The sequence below is a fragment of the Hemicordylus capensis genome, chromosome 1 (assembly GCF_027244095.1).
Source record: "Hemicordylus capensis ecotype Gifberg chromosome 1, rHemCap1.1.pri, whole genome shotgun sequence".
In the NCBI taxonomy this organism is placed as follows: Eukaryota; Metazoa; Chordata; class Lepidosauria; order Squamata; family Cordylidae; genus Hemicordylus; species Hemicordylus capensis.
Genome location: NC_069657.1, coordinates 385,766,427 through 385,788,621, shown reverse-complemented (window position 1 = coordinate 385,788,621; position 22,195 = coordinate 385,766,427). Strand labels below are relative to the sequence as shown.

The window sequence follows — 22,195 nt, the reverse complement described above, 5'->3', positions numbered from 1 at the left end:
GTTCTCGCAAGCTTTTAATTAGAATTTTAATAATTTGTTTTATATTGTTTTATCGTGTTTTATGTATTTTAACCTGTGATTTTAATGTTGGGATTTGTACACCACCTAGAGATTTACATAGGCAGTATAAAAATATGATAAATAAATAAATAAATAAATAAATAAATACATATATACATACATACATAATAACTGCCCACATTTCACTGTACAGTTTTGGCCACTATTTTTAATGCAAGCACTTATGAGAACTGCAGAAGGCAAGCACAACCTTTAAGAAAAGAAAAGAAAAAGGTATTTCCTGTTTCCCTCTTGTACAGGATGTGCCTCTTCTAGGATGATGCCTGCTAAAACATATATGAATCCTCTAAAGACAGTGGCTGATAGCCAGACTAAGTTACTAATCTGGATAGTACTACTCAGAAGTTACTCTGAAAGACCACTTATTTCAACAGGAGTTCCATCAAGTAATTTAGTCAGAATTTCAGCTTCTTGCCTCAGAGCTGTTGAGTTGTAGCCTAATTACAGGGCCATCCCTAGGAGGGTGTGGGGCTGGGGATGAGTGGCACTCCCCCTCAGCCACACTCCAATGCCACTGCTCCTTGCCTCCTGCCCTGCTGGATACTCAGCAGGGCACATCCCATCAGCTGCACCCCCCACATTCCCCATCAGTCACTGCTCCTCACCTCCTTCTCCCTACTCAGCAAAATGAAATGAAAGGAGTGCTTCTGTAGAGGAAAATTCCCTAGCAGCTTTAGGGTTAATTCGGCATGTAGCAATAAAGAATTCCATCGCCTCCCTTCTCCCTTGAGCAGAGAGAAGCGATCAAACTTCCCAGCCTTGTGCAAGCTGGATACTAAATGAGAGGCCCATGTGCACCCTGATTGAACATCAGGGCGCATGCAGGTCTCTCATTTAGTATCCAGCTTGTGTGGCACTGTGAAGTTTGATTGCTGCTCTCCTTGCTGGAATGAGGAGGGAGGCGATCGAACTCTTTAGTGTTATGCATTAAATTAACCCTAAAGCTACTAGGGAATGTTCCTCTACAGAAGCACTCCTTTCATTTCACTTCACTAAGAAGCAGGGGGAGGGGAGGAGCAGCGGCTGACAGGGAGTGCGCGTGTGGCTGGGCCCAGCTGTGGGACCTGGTAGAGAGTAGGGTTGGGGGCGATTGCCCCATCTACCCCACCTAAAGGACGGACCCGCGCTAAAGGTTTATTCCTGAAGTGAAAGAAAACTTCAGGATACAACCCATTGATTTTCCACATGAACATTTAAACTGATGATAAACTATATCACTTGTAGTTCATGAATCAACTTAAATTTCTGCAATTGCGCAAAAGCCCTACTTCTTACATCATTTTCCTGAACACACCAATTCCAGTCATTTTGGAAGACAGTCCAGAGTTAGTCTTGCCCACCAAGAAGCTGCATGAACCTGATTAAATGTTTGGAGCTCTTTTATTAAATATATTCTAATTTTGAAATCTACATTATTACTCTTGATAATAATGGAAAAGTCAAGAATCAAATTCCTTAAGAACTTCACTTGTATTCAGTTTACTTAAAGAGAACATACCTGCTTCTGGTCCCTGGAACAACAACTGCACCACGCTCTTGGTTCTTCTTGTGCAGAAGGAAGGCAAATCTATTTCTAAGCCTGGGCTCGGAGTTTGAACTTTCTTTGTGACTGGACAAGTCCTTTGAAGAATGGATCACAGACACAGCACTGATAACCGCATGCTGCTCGCCATCGGCGCCCTTTTCTGTCCTGGGTGTTTTTGCATTTGGAAAGGAGTACTGACTCAACAGATCTCCTTCTGATACCTCTTCTAAATGAAAATAAAACAATACTTTGGTCACAGCAGAAATACATTGCAAAAAAATAATAATTCAGGTAATAAATGCTGAGCTGCCAAATTTTAAAGAAACAATACTGGTTTATAGGAATAGACTGGCTGCTGCCAGGCAGATCAAAGGTTTGATCACCAGACATAATTTTATAGTGAAAGGACAGATAGATAATAAATACTTTCACTAAATCTCCAGACACATACTCTCTGGAGGGTCTACTGATCTCACTGGCAAGAGTCCATGGCTTTAGAATGTCAGACTACCATCCTAATCCTCAACATATTGCTTAGATGTTATACTGATTGCATGCCCTGGTCAATTACTGTAATAAAGTCTATAAGCCGTACTGATTTCAGTGGAGTGTAATTCCAGGGAAGCATGCTTCAAATGAGGGTGGGAGGACATGTTTATAAGATATTAAAGTATGTTCTTTAATGTATTTTAACTGTTAGTTTTCTGGAAAGTGTTCCCAAAGAAACCATCATAAGCTAAGCAGTACCAGGTGCTTTCGATAATGAGCAAGGCACAAAGAATTAGCACAAACAGGCACGGGAGGAAAGGTATAAAAATCTTTATTATGAAAAACAAGTAGGAAAAAGATTGCTTTCCAAGACCTGATTCTCAATGAAAAAGGAAGTTTCTAATACTGATATCTAAAAACTAATTTGCCACAGAAAAACCCCACAACCACCACCAAAAAAAAAAAAGAAAAAAAGCCAGGAGGAGGCAATTCATACAAGAGCAAGAAGGAGAAAAATAAAGTGACAATAAACAAAGCAAATTAAGATAGATCTTGGTTAATAGCACATGCCCAGCAAAAAACGTACAACCTAGCACTCATGCTGAGGTTGTTTTGGTGGCAACAATGGTGAAAGCTGGAATAAAGAGTAGCTGAAGTAATGTAATCAAAAATATGTTCAAATATCTCAGAAAAGAAATATTAAAAAGGAGAAAACAGTAGCATACACATTCCTTAAGGGCAATTCTGTCTGTGGTCCAATGCAATGCAACACTTTATTCAGCTTTACTATTCTATAAAAACATTAACATCATGTTCACATGAAGCGTAAACCTTAATTCAGGAATTCCCAACCTGTGGTCCTCCAGATGTTGCTGAACTACAACTCCCATCATCCCGTTACAATTTGTGGCTGGGGATGATGGGAGTCGTAGTTCGGCAACAGCTAGAGCACCACCGGTTGGGAACCATTGCCTTATATGATTTAAAATAAATTTAAATTATAAATGTTAAATCTGTACAGTGAATACGACAAATATTGATATACCACTTTCCAACAAAAGTTCCCAAAGAGGTTTACATAGATATAAATAAAATGGATCCCTGTCCCCAAAGGGCTCACAATCTAAAAAAAGAAACCTAAGATAAACACCAGCAACAACCACTGGAGGGATGCTGTGCTGGGGGTAGATAGGGCCAGTTGCTCTTCCACTGCTCAGTAAAGAGAATCACCACTTTAAAAAGGTGCCTCTTTGCTCAGTTAGCAGGGGATAAGATCAGAGGAGAGCAAGAAGTAAGAACTTAGATCAAATAAAAGTATTATAGGAAAATATCTGAGAGGCCACATGGTGTGGCTAGTGCTAGACTAGGACCAGCAAGACCCAAGTTCAAATCCCTGTTCAGTCACGAGTCTCACTGGGCAATTCTGAGCCTCTCTCAGCCTAACCTACCTCACAGAGTTGTTGTGAGGATACCCCTAACCATGTACACCACTCAGGGCTCCTTGGAGGAAGAGCGGGGTATACATGTAAACATAAATACATCTAAATGTACTAACTGTCCTTGGAGTGGTTGTGTTCTTTTGTGCAGTATTAGAAAAAGAGGAAGCTGCCATATACTGAGTCAGACCATAGGTCCATCTAGCTCAGTATTGTCTACACAAACTGGCAGCGGCTTCTTCAAGGTTGCAAGCAGGAATCTCTCTCAGCCCTATCTTGGAGATACCAGGGAGGGAACTTGGAACTTTCTGCTCTTTCCAGAGTGGCTCCATCCCCTAAGGGGAATATCTTACAGGTGTTATCTAGTCTTTCAAGAACAAAAAGAAGTCCTATGGCAACTTAAAGACTAACACAGCATAAACATTCATGAAGTAGGGTCCATTTCATCAGATGCAAGTTCTTTCAAAGAATCCACAGAAAGTAGATGCTGTGGGGAAAACAGCTCTGAATCACATGCCTTGAACAGATTTTTAGAATAGGATCAGCATTTCCCTTTTCACATATAACATGTCTAGAGACTTAGTATGTACCTTGTCTTGGCCTTTTTGCTAACAGAGCTTTGCCTGGAAATTTCAGCCCTCTTGTGTTAATTAGCCGCTCTATGCCTCTGGTTGTGGGTTTCTCTATCGGTGGCTCAGAACTTGTGGTGATCTTGGAAGTGAAACCAGGGTTGTAGTCTCTGCTCCAAATACTCTTCAGATTAGATGGCTTCTCACTACCACATTTGTCATTCCAGCTGCGACTTCTTGGCTGCACACACTATAGCAGAAAGCAACATATAGTAGAAAAAGAATTTCTCCTGTTGTCCTCCTGCCCGCTCTGGTCAATGAAAAGTCAGCAAAATCATGTGCATACTCTTCCCTTTGGCTAAACTTCCCAATTCCTTATCAAAACATGTTCTAATTTACTTTAGCTGTTGGTTTAAGTACCTCTATATATAGTTTCATCCTTATGTAGAAATAGAAAAGAAAGTGGGTAAAGCGTAATGTAGATTCATAGCTTTACATATCCAATACAAAAGATGCCTCAAAAGATGCTCTTAAAAACTACTTAAATATATGTTCCTTTTAAGAAAAGTTAGATGTAAAATCTAAGCTCCTTGGGAGCAGGGACCTATTCATCTTTGCCTATGAAAGACTTTAAGTTGCCAGTGCCACTGGGGGAAAAGGCATAGTTCCTGGGAACTTAAGAGACCTTCTTTGTCATGAACTCTGCCGCCTATTAAGATCATCTGGTGTTGTCCAGTTATGATTGCCGCCGGCTCATCTGTTGGGATGAGCACAGAACCAGTTCGGCCCTCCTTTTCTGGAGTGCAGAAGTGGCTCGAAATGCTAGCATTTGAGCCAGTTTGGGGGCGGGGGTAGTTGGAGGGTGCCTCTTACCTGCACATCCCTGTCCCGCCACTTCCCCCCCACCAGTGCTCTCCCAAAAAGCATGAGCAAGGGGGCTGCAGCCCCGTCCCACATCACCGTGCAAATGGCTGGCGCATGGTTCTGTGCACATCCTACTCGTCTAGTGGCGAAACAGGTTCAGACCTTCATTGTGGCAGCCCCAGGGCTTTGGAATTCCAATCAAAATAAGAGCTTCTCCAACTCCAATTACCTTTTAAAAAACCCTTAAGACACATCTGTTTTCTCAGGCTTTTAATTCAAACTAACTTTAAACATTTTAGTTATTTTTATTCGGGGAAAGAGTTTTGTTTTGATATTGTAACATGTATCATGTAAACTAAACTATAAATATGATAAATAAATGGTACTACCCCATATGCTATATTATGTAATTCAAATAAGATATTTTAATATCATTTATTTAATATCATTTATTTATTTATTTATTTATTTATTTAAATATGTATGCCCCGTCCCTCCACTGCAATACTGCTCGGGGCGGCTTACAATAATAACAGACACAGATACAGGTAATTTTTTTTTTTTAAGTCAGATTAAAAACAATTATTAGGTTCAAATTAAAACTGAAAATTATAAAAAGCTAAAGAAACTACCAGATATAACAAAATGATATTAAAAAGCCTCCTTAAAAAGGTGTGTTTTAAGTTGCTTTTTAAAAAAACATTGAGGGAGGGAGCATGGCGAAGCTCTTCAGGGAGGGCGTTCCAAAGCCAAACTTTATCCAGCTTGGGGGGAAAAGACATTGGTCGACATGTTGAGCAGCATATCACATGCGGAAGGAGCTGTCCCTGCACAAAGCTGTATGCTATGTCAGGAGCACATGTTCCAGACCAGGCTTGTGGGTGTGCAACACTATTTATGATTGTGCAGCAACTGTGGAACTGCAGCACGACTGGGTGGTAATGGGAACTTTGTGCAGGAGTGCTATAGTGCACTTTCGCAAATCCAATTTTCAGCACAACTACGACATCCTCTTGCGCCAGCAGACAGAGCTTGTTCCACAGGCAATGTGCTGTTGAATATGTTAGCCATTAATGTAAAATTACTGTATCTGGAAAAACAAGTTCCATATATCATAAATATGGACAGCCAATACTTTAAAAACCTCGTTATTCTAGAAGTTTAATCCTCGGTATCCCCAACACACTTGAAATACTGCTCCCCAAGTTTTGTGTGAAAACAGCAATGGATATTCATATAGGCCTCTAGAGCATTATTCTAAGGTCGTAATATAATATTGTTCCTTGGTCAGCAGCTCATTTTGCCACTAGGTGACTGGATGAAGTATCTAGCGGAGTGGTCAACTTCCCCACCCCTGGACAGTAGGACAGCCACACTGCTGCTTCCTTCGTCTCACCCACCTCTGCCTATTAGGTGGAAAGAGGAGGAAGGTAGCTCCCTACTTGATCCCACCTTTTTTCCATTATAGAGCTCAAGGTGGACGTGGTCTTCCATCCTGGTAATACCCAGGCTTGGTTAGCTACAGCAAGGTTGCGGTATCAAGTGCCTTCTCACAGTGCCATAGGGTCCCATGACATTTGGTGCTCTCCTACTGCCTTCAGACTATACAGATCAAATCCCTTTGGGGCCAGGTTTGGCCCAGAAGTCACTAGTTGTTGTTCCCTAGTACAAGATATGCATATGTAATAGAGCTCCATGAAGCACTCAATACCTGATCAAAATACTGAAAAAGTAGATTAATGTCAAATGCTCTTCTATTGATTTAGTGCAATGGCTTCCAAGACCTATATCCTTTACTTCCCTAGTCAGGGCTTGCGGATCAGAAAATATTACTGATGCTCGATTCTTCGGGCAGCCAAGTATATTGCTCTGACTTGCTGCTCCAACAAGTCGGAGCAATGCACATCTTCATGATCTCCATACAATCTCAAAGATAATTCAGAACATGCATTTAAAAGTAAAACATTACCTGTGGAGCATCGGGGTTGTAGTCATCAATTTGCTCCATTGTATTGAGGTCTTTATTTCCAAGGGCAATTTGAAAAGCATTGCTATCACCCATGTGTCTAAGTTAATTGAGCTCAGAGAAAAATGCAGTTCTTCGGTTGGTTGTATTATATACTTGAGAATGCCATTATTTTATAAAAAGTTCATATCTCCCAAATAATCAATAAAAATACTCAGGCAGTCATTTGATAGGGGACGGGAGAAGGAAGCAGTATTCTTCACAGTTTCTTGTAAAAATATGAATGCCTTCTAATCACTTCATCCAGCACTTTACCATAAACATTAAAGCTGTATATCAGAATCTACTCTTAACTTTATTAGCGGAAGTATCAGTGAAGGAACTGTCATTCTAACAACCACCACCATTCTGCAGTCACCTGGATATTTTTGAAAGATGGCTGCAGTTTAGCACCTTCCCAAAGGGAAAAAGTATACTAAATTTAACTGATCTAGGTACAAAAAGTAAATTTCAGTTTTACAACAAACAGATAAACAATAAGAATCTGCAATCATTTCCGTAAACACATAACATTTGAATGAATGAATGAATGAATGATGATCAGAACCTTTTATGTGGAACGGTGGAGGCTCTAAACAGTTAAAACATTTGTCTTGAAATACAATAGAATAACTATGGAATGTGGTCTGAATAACTATTTAAGCAAGAAGTCAAAGGACCTACTGATTATACTGATCACTTATATTAAAATGTTACAAAAGCATGAAAATCGCAGCTCCTTGTTTTGACATGTTCTACAGCAAAAGATGAAAAGGAATGTCTACAATAGGCTTCTGTAGCTTTTAGACATATTTTAACAATGTACCCCACTATTCACATGCTATGTTGGATGATCTCCAATTAGGAATCGACAGCAGAGATTGTGACTCTGTTGATCCTTTTGGATCTCTCAGCGGCTTTCAATACCATTGACCATGGTATCCTTCCGGGGCACCTGAAGGGGTTTAAAGTGGGAGGCACGGCTGTGCAGTGGTTCTGTGACTACCTCTTGGGAAGGTTCCAGATAGTGTCGCTTGGAGACTGTTGCTCTTCAAAATAAGAGTTCCGGCATGGAGTCCCACAAGGCTCCATACTATCTCCAGTGATTTGCAGTTAGAATTCGAACCAAACCACAAAATCTGGTTTGTGTACACCCCTACTAGCAAGTATAAATTGCCCCATTTGCTAAGCAGGATCTGCCCAGGCCTGCATTTGAATGGGAAACTACATGTGAACAATGTAAAAACATAAGATCAGACCCAAGGCCTATCTAGTCCAGCATCCTGTTTCATACAGTGGCCCACCAGCTGCCTTTGGGGAGCCCACAGGCAAAAGCTGAGGGCATGCCCTCTCTCCTGCTGTGCTCCCCTGAAACTGGTACTGAAAGGTATCATGCCTCTGAGGCTGGAGGTGGCCCACAGCCACCAAACTATTCCCCTTAAGGGATGGGCTGCTCTGGGATGCATGCTTACACGCATACGGTTCCAAGTTCCCTCCCTGGCATCTCCAAGATAAGGCTGGGACAGACTCCTGAATGCAGTCTTGGAGAAGATTGTGTAGACAGTACTTAGCTAGATGGACCAATGGCCTGACTCCATATGAGGCAGCTTCCTATATCCCTATGCCTTGTACTCAGGCAGCTTATCTACTGGTCCCTCTATGTCAGTCTTGTCTATGCCATCCAGGCTTTCAGACAGAGGCTTTCCCAGCCTTTTCTGGAGATGCCAGGCTCTGAAGCTGGGACCTTCTGCATGTGAAGCAAGTGCTCTACCACTCAGCTGTAGATCTTTCGGGAACTTAAATTCCTACTAAGCAATAGGGCTTACTTCCAAGGACATGTGCACAGGATTGCAAGCTTAGAAGTATTTAACTTTGCCTGGATTCCCAGAGACTTCCCTTTTAAGGAGTGACTATAAACATGCCCTGGATTTTTCATTTAATAAAGGATACCTCCCTGCGTACAGGAGCGTTTCTGGATCAACTTCATCATAAGCATTCAAAGGAACAAGCTTCCTTCTAACTGGGTCAAATACCAACTGATAGAGGAAAGTATTGTTGGCACGAATAAATCCTTGTATGTATTCTTCAGGCACCGATATATTCATCTTCAAGTACTGCCCTATTTTCCCAATGACCTGGCAGATAAACGAACAGGTTACATAACAGACATTTTGCTTGCAAGAGAGCAGACAAATTGCTTCTGTTGTAAATAAAAGTATTTCCGCATGTTCCCCAAAACGTAATCATTTCTGAAAATAGAGAGGGGCGGGGTGAGAAAGGCTTGCATTGGACAGATGGGAAATATTTTAGGACTTCTAGCAAGCAGTTTTAGGCAATACTTTAGAGAAGAAAGTTCCAAATGTCTTTCTGCAGTGATTTGCAAATTTGAGCCAAAGGTTACACTTTCTACCTCTAGTTTTCTCTCAACTCAAATACTGCAAGGAACAACAGCAACATTAGAAATGGGCATAATTTCTAACACAAATGTTGACTATTGCCTATCTATTTAATGGGTGGATCTTGGTGCTCCTGCCCAGCTTAACCCCACTCTCAAGCCCAGCTCTTAGCCAAGATTAATAGAGCAAGCACTCCTGTAAACTGGCTGCCAGGATCATGTGTCTCCTCAGGCAGCACACAGCCTAAGGAGACAGAGAGATGGGTGCCTAGACCACCGATCTGACGGGGAATCCCCCCAAGGCACCACGCTCGTTGTTTTGTGCCTTTGGGGATATCCAGACACCAGGAAAACAAGTCCTGGACTCCTGGCAGCACGGGTTGTGTGGGCTTATGGCTTGTGCACCGAAGCAACTAACATGGATATCATCTGAGGGAAGGTAGGTTGAACCCTGCCTTCCCTCTCCCCACCCCGACCACACGGTTGTGTGAATAGCCCCACTATTTAGTCAGCCTTTAGTAATGGGGTGGCATCCAGACAAATCAATAGGCACTTCTTCCAATGAAACGAGTGCTGTACTCATGTAAGGGGTCCTTAAGAGAACATTGCACTCCTTCCATTCACAAAAAGTTTCTGCCAGTGTTCCCTCTAAGGTGTGCACAACCACACACACTCGCACATTTTTTTTAATGTCTGCTCAGTCAGTTTTAGAGCCTGCTCAGGATGAATCAGGAAGGTGCCACTCTGAAAGCATGTGTACACACACTGCCTTGATACTACTGCCCAGAGCAAAACTCATTCAGCACACAGATGAATTAGAGAGAACACTGGTTTCTGCTGGCAAAGGGTGCCACTAGATGCCACTCAATAATGATAAAGCTTCTAAATTAACAAATCAGAGCTGTTTGGACTGATGTCTCAGTGGTAACAGTAAAAAACAAATAGTTCATTTGCAAATCCAAGCAGATTTAAGTTGAACATTTTGTATCTGGGAATATAACACAAGGGACAATTAAGCTCTAGTATCTGTAACCATGTACTAAGTTTCTTAATGACTATAAGGATTTACAAATTACATGTGCTTAAGTGTATATTAACAGAAACAAAAATTATGCACACGTCAAAAAAAACAACAACTTTTGACACCTCTTTAGACAGACATCAACACAATCAATGTCTTCCCACTGCCTTCCCAGTGCCCAGAGCAATTCCTCTAAAGATTTATCCTTGCCTTTTGTTGAAAACATGAAATTTTGAAAAGAATTGTGCAAGATCCAATAAACATATTACCTTTATAATATCAGGGTTGTTAGCTATTTTTAGTAACTTGCATGCCTTGGCTAATCCAATACCATGAATTGATGGAAGGTAGTCACAACCAGACAGAATGCACATGTAACGGAACTTTTCTTCTGTGAACACATCACCAAGCTGTTTGCACATTCCTAGCCGAGCCTGATCAATTTCCAAGCCATTTCCAAACTTGTCAATTTTCAGAAACACCTTGAAAAATAAGCAAAATCATAGATGTAATGCTGAATTTTGTATCCAGACATAAGTGGCAAGAGGGAAGCCTGTAATCCATCCTTAACTATGGCTAGAAGATTACCAACACTATGTCCACACTGGGCCATGCAAGAGTAGGGAGCTGGGGTTCCATGAAGATTTGAGCCCAGGCATTGCCTTTTTAAAAGAAATTAAGCATTAGATCTTACCTACCTTTTTACACCCAAAAGCAAGAAGATCAGAATCCTCTGTAATGATAGCTTGGACGATGCCAATCTTGTTAAGGTAGGCTAACTGAGCATCAGCTTCATATGGAGCAACAATGCAGTCTATTCCTTGGGCTCGAGCAGCCTGGACAGAAACAATGCCCAAGAATTAATTAATTACAATAAAATAAAATCCGAACCTCTAATTAAAGTACCTCGAATTAATATAGGAAATCGCTTCACGAAAAGTCAAATCATTACATTGGCCCAGTGCCCTCCATTCTTACTAGTAGTGGCTCAGCAGGTTCTCAGCCCTGCTACTCAACGTCCATTAAATTGAAGATACCAGGAACTGAGCCATGTGCTGTGTCTCTTCTAAGCCTGAGCCTTACTATAAAGTGCCTTGCATGTTTTATTCACTTGGATTTTTAATCCATTTCTGCTCAACCAAGTTGATGTGGCATGCGTTTTGAACAGTTCTAATACTAAACAACTTGAAAACTTCTACCTGAGCAACTGTGCATTCACAATTGACCCAGTGCAATATTATATTGCATTTATATCCCACCTTTCTAGAAGGAACTCAGGGTGGTGTACAAGGTTCTTCCCCTGCTTTTAACTTCACAACAACCCTATAAAGGTGAGTAAGTCACTCTGGGTTGGTTCTCAAAATCTCCATGATGCTAGCAAACCAGGAGATTCCCAAGACATGCACAGTCCTGATTGCTGGTCATAAGAACCTGGAAATTTAATGGAGATTGCAACCTTAAACCAAAACGTAGATAATTAACCCAACATTGCCAGAAACTGTCAGGTTCTTATGACCAAAAGTTATGAGTGCGCACATCTTGAAAACCTCCCATTTCCCAGCATCGCAAGGATCATGCAAACCAGACTTCTCTATTAGCCTAACCCAAGATCATTCAGTGTGCTTGATTAAGGAATGGGTTTTTGAATCCAGGTCTCTTCAGTCCTATTCCACTCTAGCTGCACCACAAGCGTATTTATTGAAAAGCACAATTACCATATGTTTTAAGATCATAGGTTCCTTATCCCAAATGTTTAGATAATCAGGAGCCAAGAACATCACCTATTATACTAATTATTATTACAACACACTTTTCAATATTTTTAAATAAGTTGCAAATAGGATTAGGGAACTGCAAATGGAAGGACAGAGCAACGGAAGCACTGAATTAGCAATTGCCTTCATCATGTCAGCAGCTACATCTTTATCTGCTCTTGTCTCTTCAGCTTTTAGCTCCTCCTATTTTCCTATTTGCAGAATTGGTTTTTGGACATAATATATTTCCATGCAAAGACTTACCGTTAGGCCTTCTTACCACTGAGGTGGTAAACCCAAGTCTAAGCTTTACTACTTCAGACTGCAGGTGGGACCGACCTAGTATGCTTGAATGCCCATCCTCTTTCTTCCTTTCTCACACACCCCTCTGTGAGGGAAAAGGGTTTTTGCCTAGCCATCTCCCAGATCTGGTAGTTTTCTATGTGCAGGAAAGCTCTCCACATAAGAATATGCCATCCTATTAGTCCTCACCTGTAGTCTGAAATGATACAGCCAAGGCATAGGATTGCCACCTCAGTGAGAATTAAGCCTCATAAATACATAACTAAGTGTATACACTAACAAAGACACTAAAGACCTCTCATTTAAAAGGTATTTTAAAAATGTACTTCCAGTACCACTTATTCACAGATGTTTACTACAATTACCTGTTGGCATTGCAACAATATGTAATTAACTTAGTACATGCCCACTCTAAAGTCTGCATAATCAATTCAGGCTTATAAGGAAAACAAGGAAAGATTTGTTGTTTTTTAAAGGCAGGTAGTAGAAGAAAGTGTGCCAACCAAAATGCACTACTCACTTTAATAACTTCACAGGCCATAGCATGTGTAATGTTAATACTACGAGAAAAGCACTCTCTGGCTTCTGATAATTTCCCTTCACGGAGCAGCTGTTTCCCCTTCAAAAGACTGGCTTGCCGTTTCCTTCAAGGTAATGAAAGAAACTCATTTATTCAGGGTCACACATTCATAACATGTGGGCAGCACTAGAATTTCATGTACACACAAGCAATAGTCTATGCTGATTTTATCTCATCCTTCCGCTAGCAGCTCAAGGGGGAAATCACAGTTCTTTCCCTCTCCTGCTTTTCTCCTCACAACAACCCTGTGAGATAAGGTGGGGCCGAGAGGGAGCAGCTGATCCAAGTCACTCAGTGAGCTTCACAGACGAGTAAGAATTGGGGTCTCAGACCTGGGTCTTCCCAGTCCGAGTCCAGCATTCTCATTACCACACCTTGCTGGTTCTCTTGCTATACAGGCAGACCTCGATATTAATGGGGATTCTGCTCATGGCTGCAGCCACAGATACCAAAACCACGAATATCGAGGTATTGGGGGCTTTTGGATTGCGGGGCTTAGGTTCCCGGTCGACTTGAAAATGTCTAAAAATTGTCAAAAGTCGGCCAAATTTCAGGGGGAAACATTTTGGGGGAAGCTCCTTACCATGCTTTGCTGCTCCCCCCCCCCAAGTCATTCTGTGCCCTGGATGCCCCCAAATCAGCCAAAAATCACAGGGCTCCCCCTCTTAAATGGAGCCATGTCGAGGCTCCGATAAACTAAATGGTGGCTAGTAATGACCTCCGTGGTCATTTCCGGCCACCCCCAACCCACGGATATGTGATCTCAATGTGTTTTTCCCCTTCCACATATGCTGAGGTTGAGTGTCTTTCCCCCCAACCGTGGATAAATGAATCCATGGATAATGAGGTTTCCCTGTATAGAGTTTGAAAACCAGACATGGCATAAACAAAAAGCTAATAAAATATGAAGGGCATTAAAACCAATTCAAGTAGAAGACCTTGAAGTGGTTTTGAGCAGTCTAACTTACAATGTTCTAATCCAATTCCTAAATGCACGGAATAGCAATACACACATTCAGTATGCCTAGGCCCCCTTTAAATAAGTAGGATAGAAGCTCTTCAGTGTGCACTAAAGTCCCATGGATTTCAGTTCCATCTATCCCATTAATTATTGGGACAGACTGCAAAAGAAAGACTACCATGCATATGCATAGGAACTTTGCCACAACAGCCCTGTATGCAAATAAAAGTTCATGAGTGGACTTTTGGATCTAGCATAATGTAGTCAGCACTGGGATGTTTCACAAAACTGAGCCAAAATAACCAGCTGACAATAAATCCTTACAGAATCAAATTCCACATTCCAGTAGCATGGAAGACAGTAGTAGGTTTTACAGCTAAACAATAGATTACAACACATTGTTTGTACTGGTCAGTTTCTTTTTAAAGGTCCCTAGTAATCCCAGCAGAGAATCCTCCCAGAGGCAACTGTGCATGTCTCCTACACAGGTTGAGTATCCCTTATCTGAACTACTTGGGACCAGAAGTGTTCCAGATTGCAGATTTTTCTGGATTTTGGAATATTTGCATACTGTAATGAGATATCTTGGGCATGGGATCCAAGTCTAAACATGAAAGGTTACTGTACACTGTATTTTTTTTCCTTAGGTTTTATTTAAAGTATAAAAACAAATATACATTGAATTTACGATAACTACAGGTAGCTGTAAATGTAATGAAAACTAATTGGGAGAACATTTTCAACACAATATGTTGCTGGTCATGTTAAGACTCAAACATGGCATTTTAGGTGGAGATGAAATTCAGATTTCATGTGAAAATAATGTTTTGTTGGTGTTGTGGGCGCACGTCATGGTGGTTTCCGGATTTTGGAGCATTCTGGATGTCCAGATTAAGGATACTCAACCTGTATTTCTTTATAGATTGCAAGTTCCTTTGCAATCATTATGGAATCATTTTTTCCATTCCTTTTTCTACATAAACTACTTTGTGAATTTTTTGTTGAAAAGCAGTGCATAAATAATAATAATAATAATAATAATAATAATATAGGTTAAGATATAATTTATCATTTTTATCCAGGAAAAACCATTGAATAATAGCTGTAATAAAGACCTGGCTTTTTCCTTTATACAAAATCTGAACTATTTAAAACATAGTTACATCCAGACACACTAATACCAGCTGCCTTTGGAGAACGTGCAAAGCATTACACTACAAACAATCTTCTAAAGGTGATTTTAAAAAATAGTAATGGAACCTGCAGAACCTGCTAACTTTGCAAAGAGGCTCCTTTTAAAGCGGTGACTTTTACATTTGTCCCTATCCAACATGACCACATAATCCCTCCCGTGGCTGTTGCTGGTGTCTTTTTATACTGTGGGCCTTTGGAACAGGGCACCATTTAAGTTCTTTTTCTATGTAAACCTCTTTGAGAACTTTTTTGTTGAAAAGCAGTATATAAGTATTCATAATAGTAATAAATAACAATGGTTTGAATTTATAGGGTCCTCCATCTCCAACAACACTATGTACCAATGGACTTACTCTCTTCGTGACTTTTCAACTTCCTTTTTGGAAGGCAGGGTACATCCATCAAATACTAGAATTGGTTTGACCCCAAATGACAGAAGCATATTAACAAGTTTCATGCAGTAAACAACATATCTGTGAAAATAAAACATAGCTGTCACACATCAAGCACAAAGTGTTCATCTCAACACTGGAACATAAAATTACTCGAGGAAATCCAACTCCAGTGATGTTAAAAAGGCAAACTTCGCTTTACTTTGGAATACTAAAACTTCACCCTGGTAGCCTAATCTCGAGGATCAGCTGGAGTTGCAATGTCAGTGCTGTCTCTGAAGTGCAATTTATGTCTTGCCCTCTGAAATGAATGAAGAATGTGCACTAATAATGCTCTTTGAATTAACAGGATATGAAAGCATTCTACAGGATAAGCATGTTGCTTTGTTTCATCTTTTATGACTTTGAACTTCTTTAGTCACTGATATTCTTTTAAAGAACCCCCGCCCCCTTTTCCAGATGGAATGATGTTTGGCTGCAATCCCATGCACAAGCTGCTTATATCCTGTTTATGTCACTGGGATTTAAGCAACCTATCACAAGCCTCTGCAAACACTCTAAAGAGCAACAACAAATAGAGATTTTTTCATCCTGGTTAAACATCTGACAACACACTGTATACATCTATTATTCCCATTTCTCTTGTTAGCCAGTAGCATCTGTCCAGATCTCAGCATAATATATGAAAACATGCTGTGTTTTCATGCAGCATGAAATGTGTTTTCCTTTAACATATGAGCCCTAGATTTTACATGAAAGACCTCAAATTGCAAACTATTTACCCTAGAAGAGTCCACAAAACAACTTCACCTACTCTGTAAATGGGCTGTGCTTTTCGCAAAGACACGCCCTATATAAACAAAACTAATGCTGCCAGTTCAATTGCTTTAAACGTACTGATCTGTGGGTTCTCCTCTGGCTAGCTTTTCAGCACACGCGTAGGCTCCTTTGTGCAGCCAGCAGTAAGTATCCACAGCAACAACTTGTCCTTTATACTTCTTTACATGGGTGGATTCAGCAGCCTCTTTGATGAACTGGAGCAAACCGTGGATCCCCATGATTCTGCTTCACTCAGAATTAGAAAACTAGTAAGGAAAAAGAAAGCAATATAAAACTAGTTGCTACTACAAATATTTTAAATAAATCCTATAAGCCCTCTCTAGGTAAGATGTGAAACACAGGCAAAGATATTACTTATACCTGATTAGTGTAGGATGTAAACAGATCTGTGGCACATCTGCTTTGAAAGACCCACATTTTACAAGCTAAACGCAGAATTACACAACTGAAGCCACCAGCAGATTGAATGATATGAACTGGTGGCTAAGATGCTGGTAAAGTAAAGGTAAAGTGTGCCTGCAAGCTGATTTCGACTCCTTGCACCACAGAGCCCTGTGGCTTTCTTTGGTAGAATACAGGAGGGGTTTACCATTGCCTCCTCCCGTGCAGTATGAGCTGATACCTTTCAGCATCTTCCTATATCGCTGCTGCCCAATATAGCAGCAGTGGGGATTCAAACCAGCAACCTTCTGCTTGTTAGTCAAGCATTTCCCTTCTGCACCACTCAATCCCCAAATTTACACTCAGATTCTATACTAATTCCTATTCAGAAGAGCTCTTTCTATCTCAACCTTTTTTTCATCTCATGTCAGATCCGATCTAACCAAATCAGTAAAACACTGCCAGAACTATGATCTCAGGGGAAACACTGGCTGTTTTACCTATCTTCGTAGCTGGTGAATGACTTTTCCTTCTGAGCTGGTATCCTAAAAACTCTCCCCTGCACCTCCTGCAACCAGGAACTGATAGATGAAAATCTAGCAACTCAAACATGACACTCAAGTAAACCCTAGGAGAATGGTCTCTAATTTTTAGCTTGATCTACAAAATAAGAGCAAACTAGCCATCTCTTAACAGAGTTAAGCATCATAGTAGGAAATAGCATTTAAGAAATGACAACAGGTTGGATCTCTCCCCTGCCATCTCATTTATCTCAATACAATTTTACACGTGGATTTGCCGGTTTTAAAGCGGCAGTTCTGCAGTTACTAATGCTCAGTGCCACAGGCATCAACCAAAAGCAGATTTAACCGGATCAGGACTGCAGCCTTAGGCCTCAGCCCTATATCACACTCTCTTGGGGGAAAGCGCCATTAAACTCAGGAGGCCTTGCTCGGGCTGCAAGTACTTAGCTGCGCGTACAGTTAAGCGGAAAGTATTCCATAATCCAGAGTAACACATCAGGCGATATATGTACCCTGTGATTTTAATGGAGTTTTACTGGATTTTAATGTTTGTGAACTACCTTGGGGTGAGTTTTAAGAAAGGCGGTATAGAAATTGAACTATAAATAACATAAGCAAATAAATACCCTAAGTAACCGGGAAGCGGGGGCGGGTGGGTGCAGACTCGGAAGGCGGCAGGCAGGTGTGCAAATGTGTCTGGCGCATCAGTGCGTGCAGGCAGGCAAGCAAGCATATTCGACTTTCTCCCACCGGCTGGTCTAAGAAGTTTCCTCCCGCCCCCAGTTAGGAAAAGTTACACAGGCTTCCCCACCCCCCGCAAAAAGAAAATCAAAACTTTCCACCAATCCAAGTCCCAAGGGAGTTAAGAACGGGGGCTGGGAGGGGGGCAGAGAAGAGAGGGCGCCGCCCGCGACCCCCACCTGCTCACCTACCGATGATCCCAATATCTTGGGGTAGGGGAGGAGAGAGCAGCGACCGTTGATGACAGCAGCTGCAGCTGCACAAGAGTCGGCACCGTCCACGTGGGAAGAGCAGCAACAGCAGCAGGCCACGGTAACTTCTTGCAAGTCTTTTCAACCCGCGCGCGCTTTCCAAGCTTTCGGACCACCTCCTAAGGCCCTCCTCTCTCTGTCCTCCCGCCAGCGCCAGCCAGCCTACTGGATGCAGAGAAGCTGCACGGACTACATCTGCCGCCATGCAGTGCGGCTGACAGGACAGAGACTGAGCATGCCTGGAGCTTTTCGAGGCATGCTGGGCAATGTAGTGTGCGCTGCTTGCTTGCTTGTCTATACTACTTGCTCACCCGCCTGCGGGCTAAGAGTCATTGCCGGTGAATCGACCGAGATTAGATAAACACAGGATTGCAGCCATGACCAAAAGTACTTCGTTTCCGTCGCCGCCGCCGGTCGCATGCAGGGTAGGGCCCCGTTTGTTTCAAGGGTGTAAAGCACTTGCGTACATTAGGCTGGAAGTAAGATTATGATTTTGCTTCCAACGACCTGGTTGCAAGTATGCTGTCAGCTCAGCTACCAACAGGGAAGAAAAGGCTCCACCCGAATGCTTCCTCCTCCGGCTCTCCGCTTAGTTTTGTTATCCACGTGACGTCACGTGGCGGCTGCTGCTGTCTGACGTTCAGAGCTGAACTTGAAGTTGATCGCTCATCGGCAACGCGGTTGGAACGCCCTGGAACGTGTGAAATAACTAAGGGACTATCTCGGAATCACTCTTTACATCGTCTTAACATAAAAGAACTTTTTAATGACTTGAATATTTGAACAGCACCAAGGTCATTTGGGAATTGCCCTTTTTAAGGAACTGTATGTTTTGTGCTTGGTAGAACAGCCCTGCTGGAAAGGGGAGGGGAAGCATAAGAATTGAGTTGTTTCTGAATAAAGTTTTGGTTAAACCAAATTAAGACTACTTCATGCAGGGCAGGATTAAGCTAGTGTGGGGCCTGTAGCATATGCCCCAAATTAAAAAAATGCACATAAATATTGAAACATAAATTATTTACTTGCATAGTAAAGTAATTCAATTTTTTCATTTGCCTAGTGCCCCACCACCACCAACCATGCTTCCACTCAGCTAGTCAACAAACTTTGCAAAACGCACACACACACTCTTTTGTGACTCCTGACCATGCGTTCTCCTTTGGAGTTATTTTCACAAAGAGAAAGGGGGTGGGGAACAAAACTCTGAATGTTTAAATTAAAAGGTTCTCAGGAATTCTGTACTTTTGAGAAATCTGAACCTATTAACAATTTTGGCACACAACAGTGGATGTTTGATTCCAATGTGTGCAGAACATATTGGATCCCAGCAGCCATCATATTAAAAGGGCCATTTGACAATATTAAGAATATATGTTTAACCTCTTGTGCAAGCCTGACAGGAAAGCAGATGTATATTTAAAATAGTTGATGCATTGCAAATGAATGTGATTATGATGAGGTGCATTAGCAACTTCCATGAAAATAGAAGTATCCAAAAGACAATCTTTCGCAGGAGACACAGCCTCTTTCAAGCTAAATTACACTAACATGCTTAATATTAAAAAGAGGAAATGCACAAATCATTCAGTGCAACCCTAAGCATGTTTACTCAGAAGTAAGTCCCACTGAACTCAATGAGCCTTACTCTCTAGTAAGCGTGTTTAGGTTTGCAGCCTCCGTTTATCTTTGGACAATTTCAACGGGCATCCCAATGTAAAGCTAATGAAGTTGGCAATGCAGCAGTAGTTATTTCAGTTCTAGAGGAGAGGAAAGGAGCTCACCTTAAATTTGGCAGTTCCTTTTATTTTTATTTATTTATTTTTACATTTCTATACCGCCTTTCGTTAAAAACACAACCACAAGGCGGTTTACAAAAATTAAAACATACAATAAAAAAGCAATAAAAAACATCAAGCTAAAAACATATAAAAACAGCCATAAAAACAATACAACAGATAAAAACACACAGAAGCCGCAGTAAAATTATGTAAAAGCCTGGGTAAAAAGCCAAGTCTTTACAAGCTTTCTAAAAGCTGTGATGGAGTCCGAGGAACGAATGGCCACTGGGAGAGCATTCCAGAGTCTAGGAGCAGCAACAGAGAAGGCCCTGTCTCGAGTGCACGACAGCCTGGCCTCCCTCATTGTCGGCACCCGGAGCAGGGCCCCGTCAGATGTCCTCATCAGGCGGGCAGCAACCCTTGGGAGCAGGCGGTCCCTCAAATACCCCGGGCCCAAACCGTTTAGGGCTTTAAAGGTCAAAACCAGCACCTTGAATTGGACCCGGAAACGAACCGGCAGCCAGTGCAGCTCTTTCAAAATGGGGGTGATATGTTCCCAACGGGCAGCTCCGGATAAAACCCTAGCTGCCGCATTTTGTACCAGCTGCAGTTTCCGGATATTCTTCAAGGACAGCCCCACGTAGAGCACGTTACAGTAATCCTTGAAAAGCAATGATCACAAATTCCCTCCCAACAGCACTAGATACTAAAGGAGGATATAAGTGACCTTACCCAACAAGACCGTGATATAAGCTCCCCTCAATTGATCCACTAAACTTTGAGACTCCTCTTGCCGTGCATCTGAGTTACTTCCGGTTTTAATGGTAAGCCATTATTAGTCATGAAGTGGTTCTAGCATGGGCTGTTATTAGTCATGAAATGGTTCTAGCATGGTTCTCATTATTTTTTATTGATTGATTAAGTGCCGTCAAGTCGGTGTCGACTCTTAGCAATCACATAGATAGATTCTCTCCAGGATGATCTGTCTTTAGCCTGGCCTATAAGGTCTATCAGTGGTCCATTCATTGCTGTAAGTTGTAAGTGGATTGCTGTATCTAGCCCCATCAATAGAAGTTGCTCTTCATGCATTCATTCTGAAGCTATTTTGTTACTTAATGCAAAACAATATACAATGTCTCATACCATGCCTCCTACTATGCGTGTTTATTTGGATGTAAGCTCCACTGTGTGCATAAATTGTGTGCACTGTGCACAGCTTTAATCTTTATTTTGTTCATCTTATATCGATGGGGTAGTATCTTTAAATCTTTTAGTGACTAATTTAATGCTTTGTATGTGCTTACTGAAGATGTTTTAATGAAGGGGTTTTGCACAAATTGCAGGTTTGTGAGGGGAAGTCAGTGTATGTCATGGTTCATCTGTAAATGAACTGTCACTTGTGTGCAAAATATTTTATAGGAGAATTTTTTTGTAATTTAACAAAAAGGTGAAATGACAAAATTAAAGGTTAAGGTTTTGTAATTTAACATGGTTTTGTAATTTAACAAAACAATGTCAGGATCAAAAATATATTCATAGTTGTCACCTCTTTAACAGTGATGTGCAGTGTGCAATATGACCAGTTTTGCAACTGAAAGGGATGCAAATATGTTGGTTTAAATATAGAACTCATGTTTTGCACATCACTTGCTACTTCTATGGTGTTAGAGCATCAGTTATAAAACCTACAGTCAAATACCGCCCAAAATAGCTACACAGTTGAAAATCAGTAGTTTGCTATAAAGTTTGAGTGAAGGTTGTGCAATGAAGAAATATTAAAGAAAATGTTTTATCTATCAAAATCAGGTTGATGAAGATATGGGCTTTAACTGATTGAAAAGAGCTTTATGGTTTGTGAACACTGACATGTATATGAGAAGATTATAAACATGATGGTGCATGGGGATTTAAAAGTCTCTCATAAGCATATCAGATTCTCACCCCACTTTAATGAAGCATGTTGACTAAACTTGTGCAATAAGATCCTATGTAAGTTTACTTGAACACAAGTAGCACTGTGTGCAGTGGGGGTTTTCACAGATAAGTGTGCACAGGACAGCAGCATTAAAAATGTAAGAGAAGCTGTACAGTCTGAAACAAATGATTTCCCC

At 41.3% G+C, this 22,195-nt stretch overlaps 1 protein-coding gene across 3 annotated transcripts in view; it reads right to left on the bottom strand.

Moving 5' to 3' along the window:
- EXO1 (exonuclease 1) overlaps positions 1 to 18,917 on the bottom strand; it is a 29,491-nt gene extending 10,574 nt beyond the window's left edge. Inside the window, exons 1-10 of one of the 3 annotated variants that reach the window (XM_053301222.1) lie at positions 18,247 to 18,917; positions 16,467 to 16,654; positions 15,531 to 15,650; positions 12,963 to 13,086; positions 11,084 to 11,221; positions 10,655 to 10,867; positions 8,920 to 9,104; positions 6,934 to 7,030; positions 4,122 to 4,350; positions 1,580 to 1,832 (exon numbers count right to left, since the gene is read on the bottom strand). In XM_053301222.1, coding sequence (XP_053157197.1) covers positions 1,580 to 1,832; positions 4,122 to 4,350; positions 6,934 to 7,030; positions 8,920 to 9,104; positions 10,655 to 10,867; positions 11,084 to 11,221; positions 12,963 to 13,086; positions 15,531 to 15,650; positions 16,467 to 16,627 — 1,520 coding nt within the window. In that variant the 5' untranslated portion in view covers positions 16,628 to 16,654; positions 18,247 to 18,917. Of the gene's footprint in view, positions 1 to 1,579; positions 1,833 to 4,121; positions 4,351 to 6,933; positions 7,031 to 8,919; positions 9,105 to 10,654; positions 10,868 to 11,083; positions 11,222 to 12,962; positions 13,087 to 15,530; positions 15,651 to 16,466; positions 16,655 to 17,940; positions 17,960 to 18,246 lie in introns of those variants that run through there. The other 2 variants (XM_053301232.1, XM_053301243.1) reach the window with 2 other exon arrangements.
- Positions 18,918 to 22,195: the final 3,278 nt, after the last annotated feature.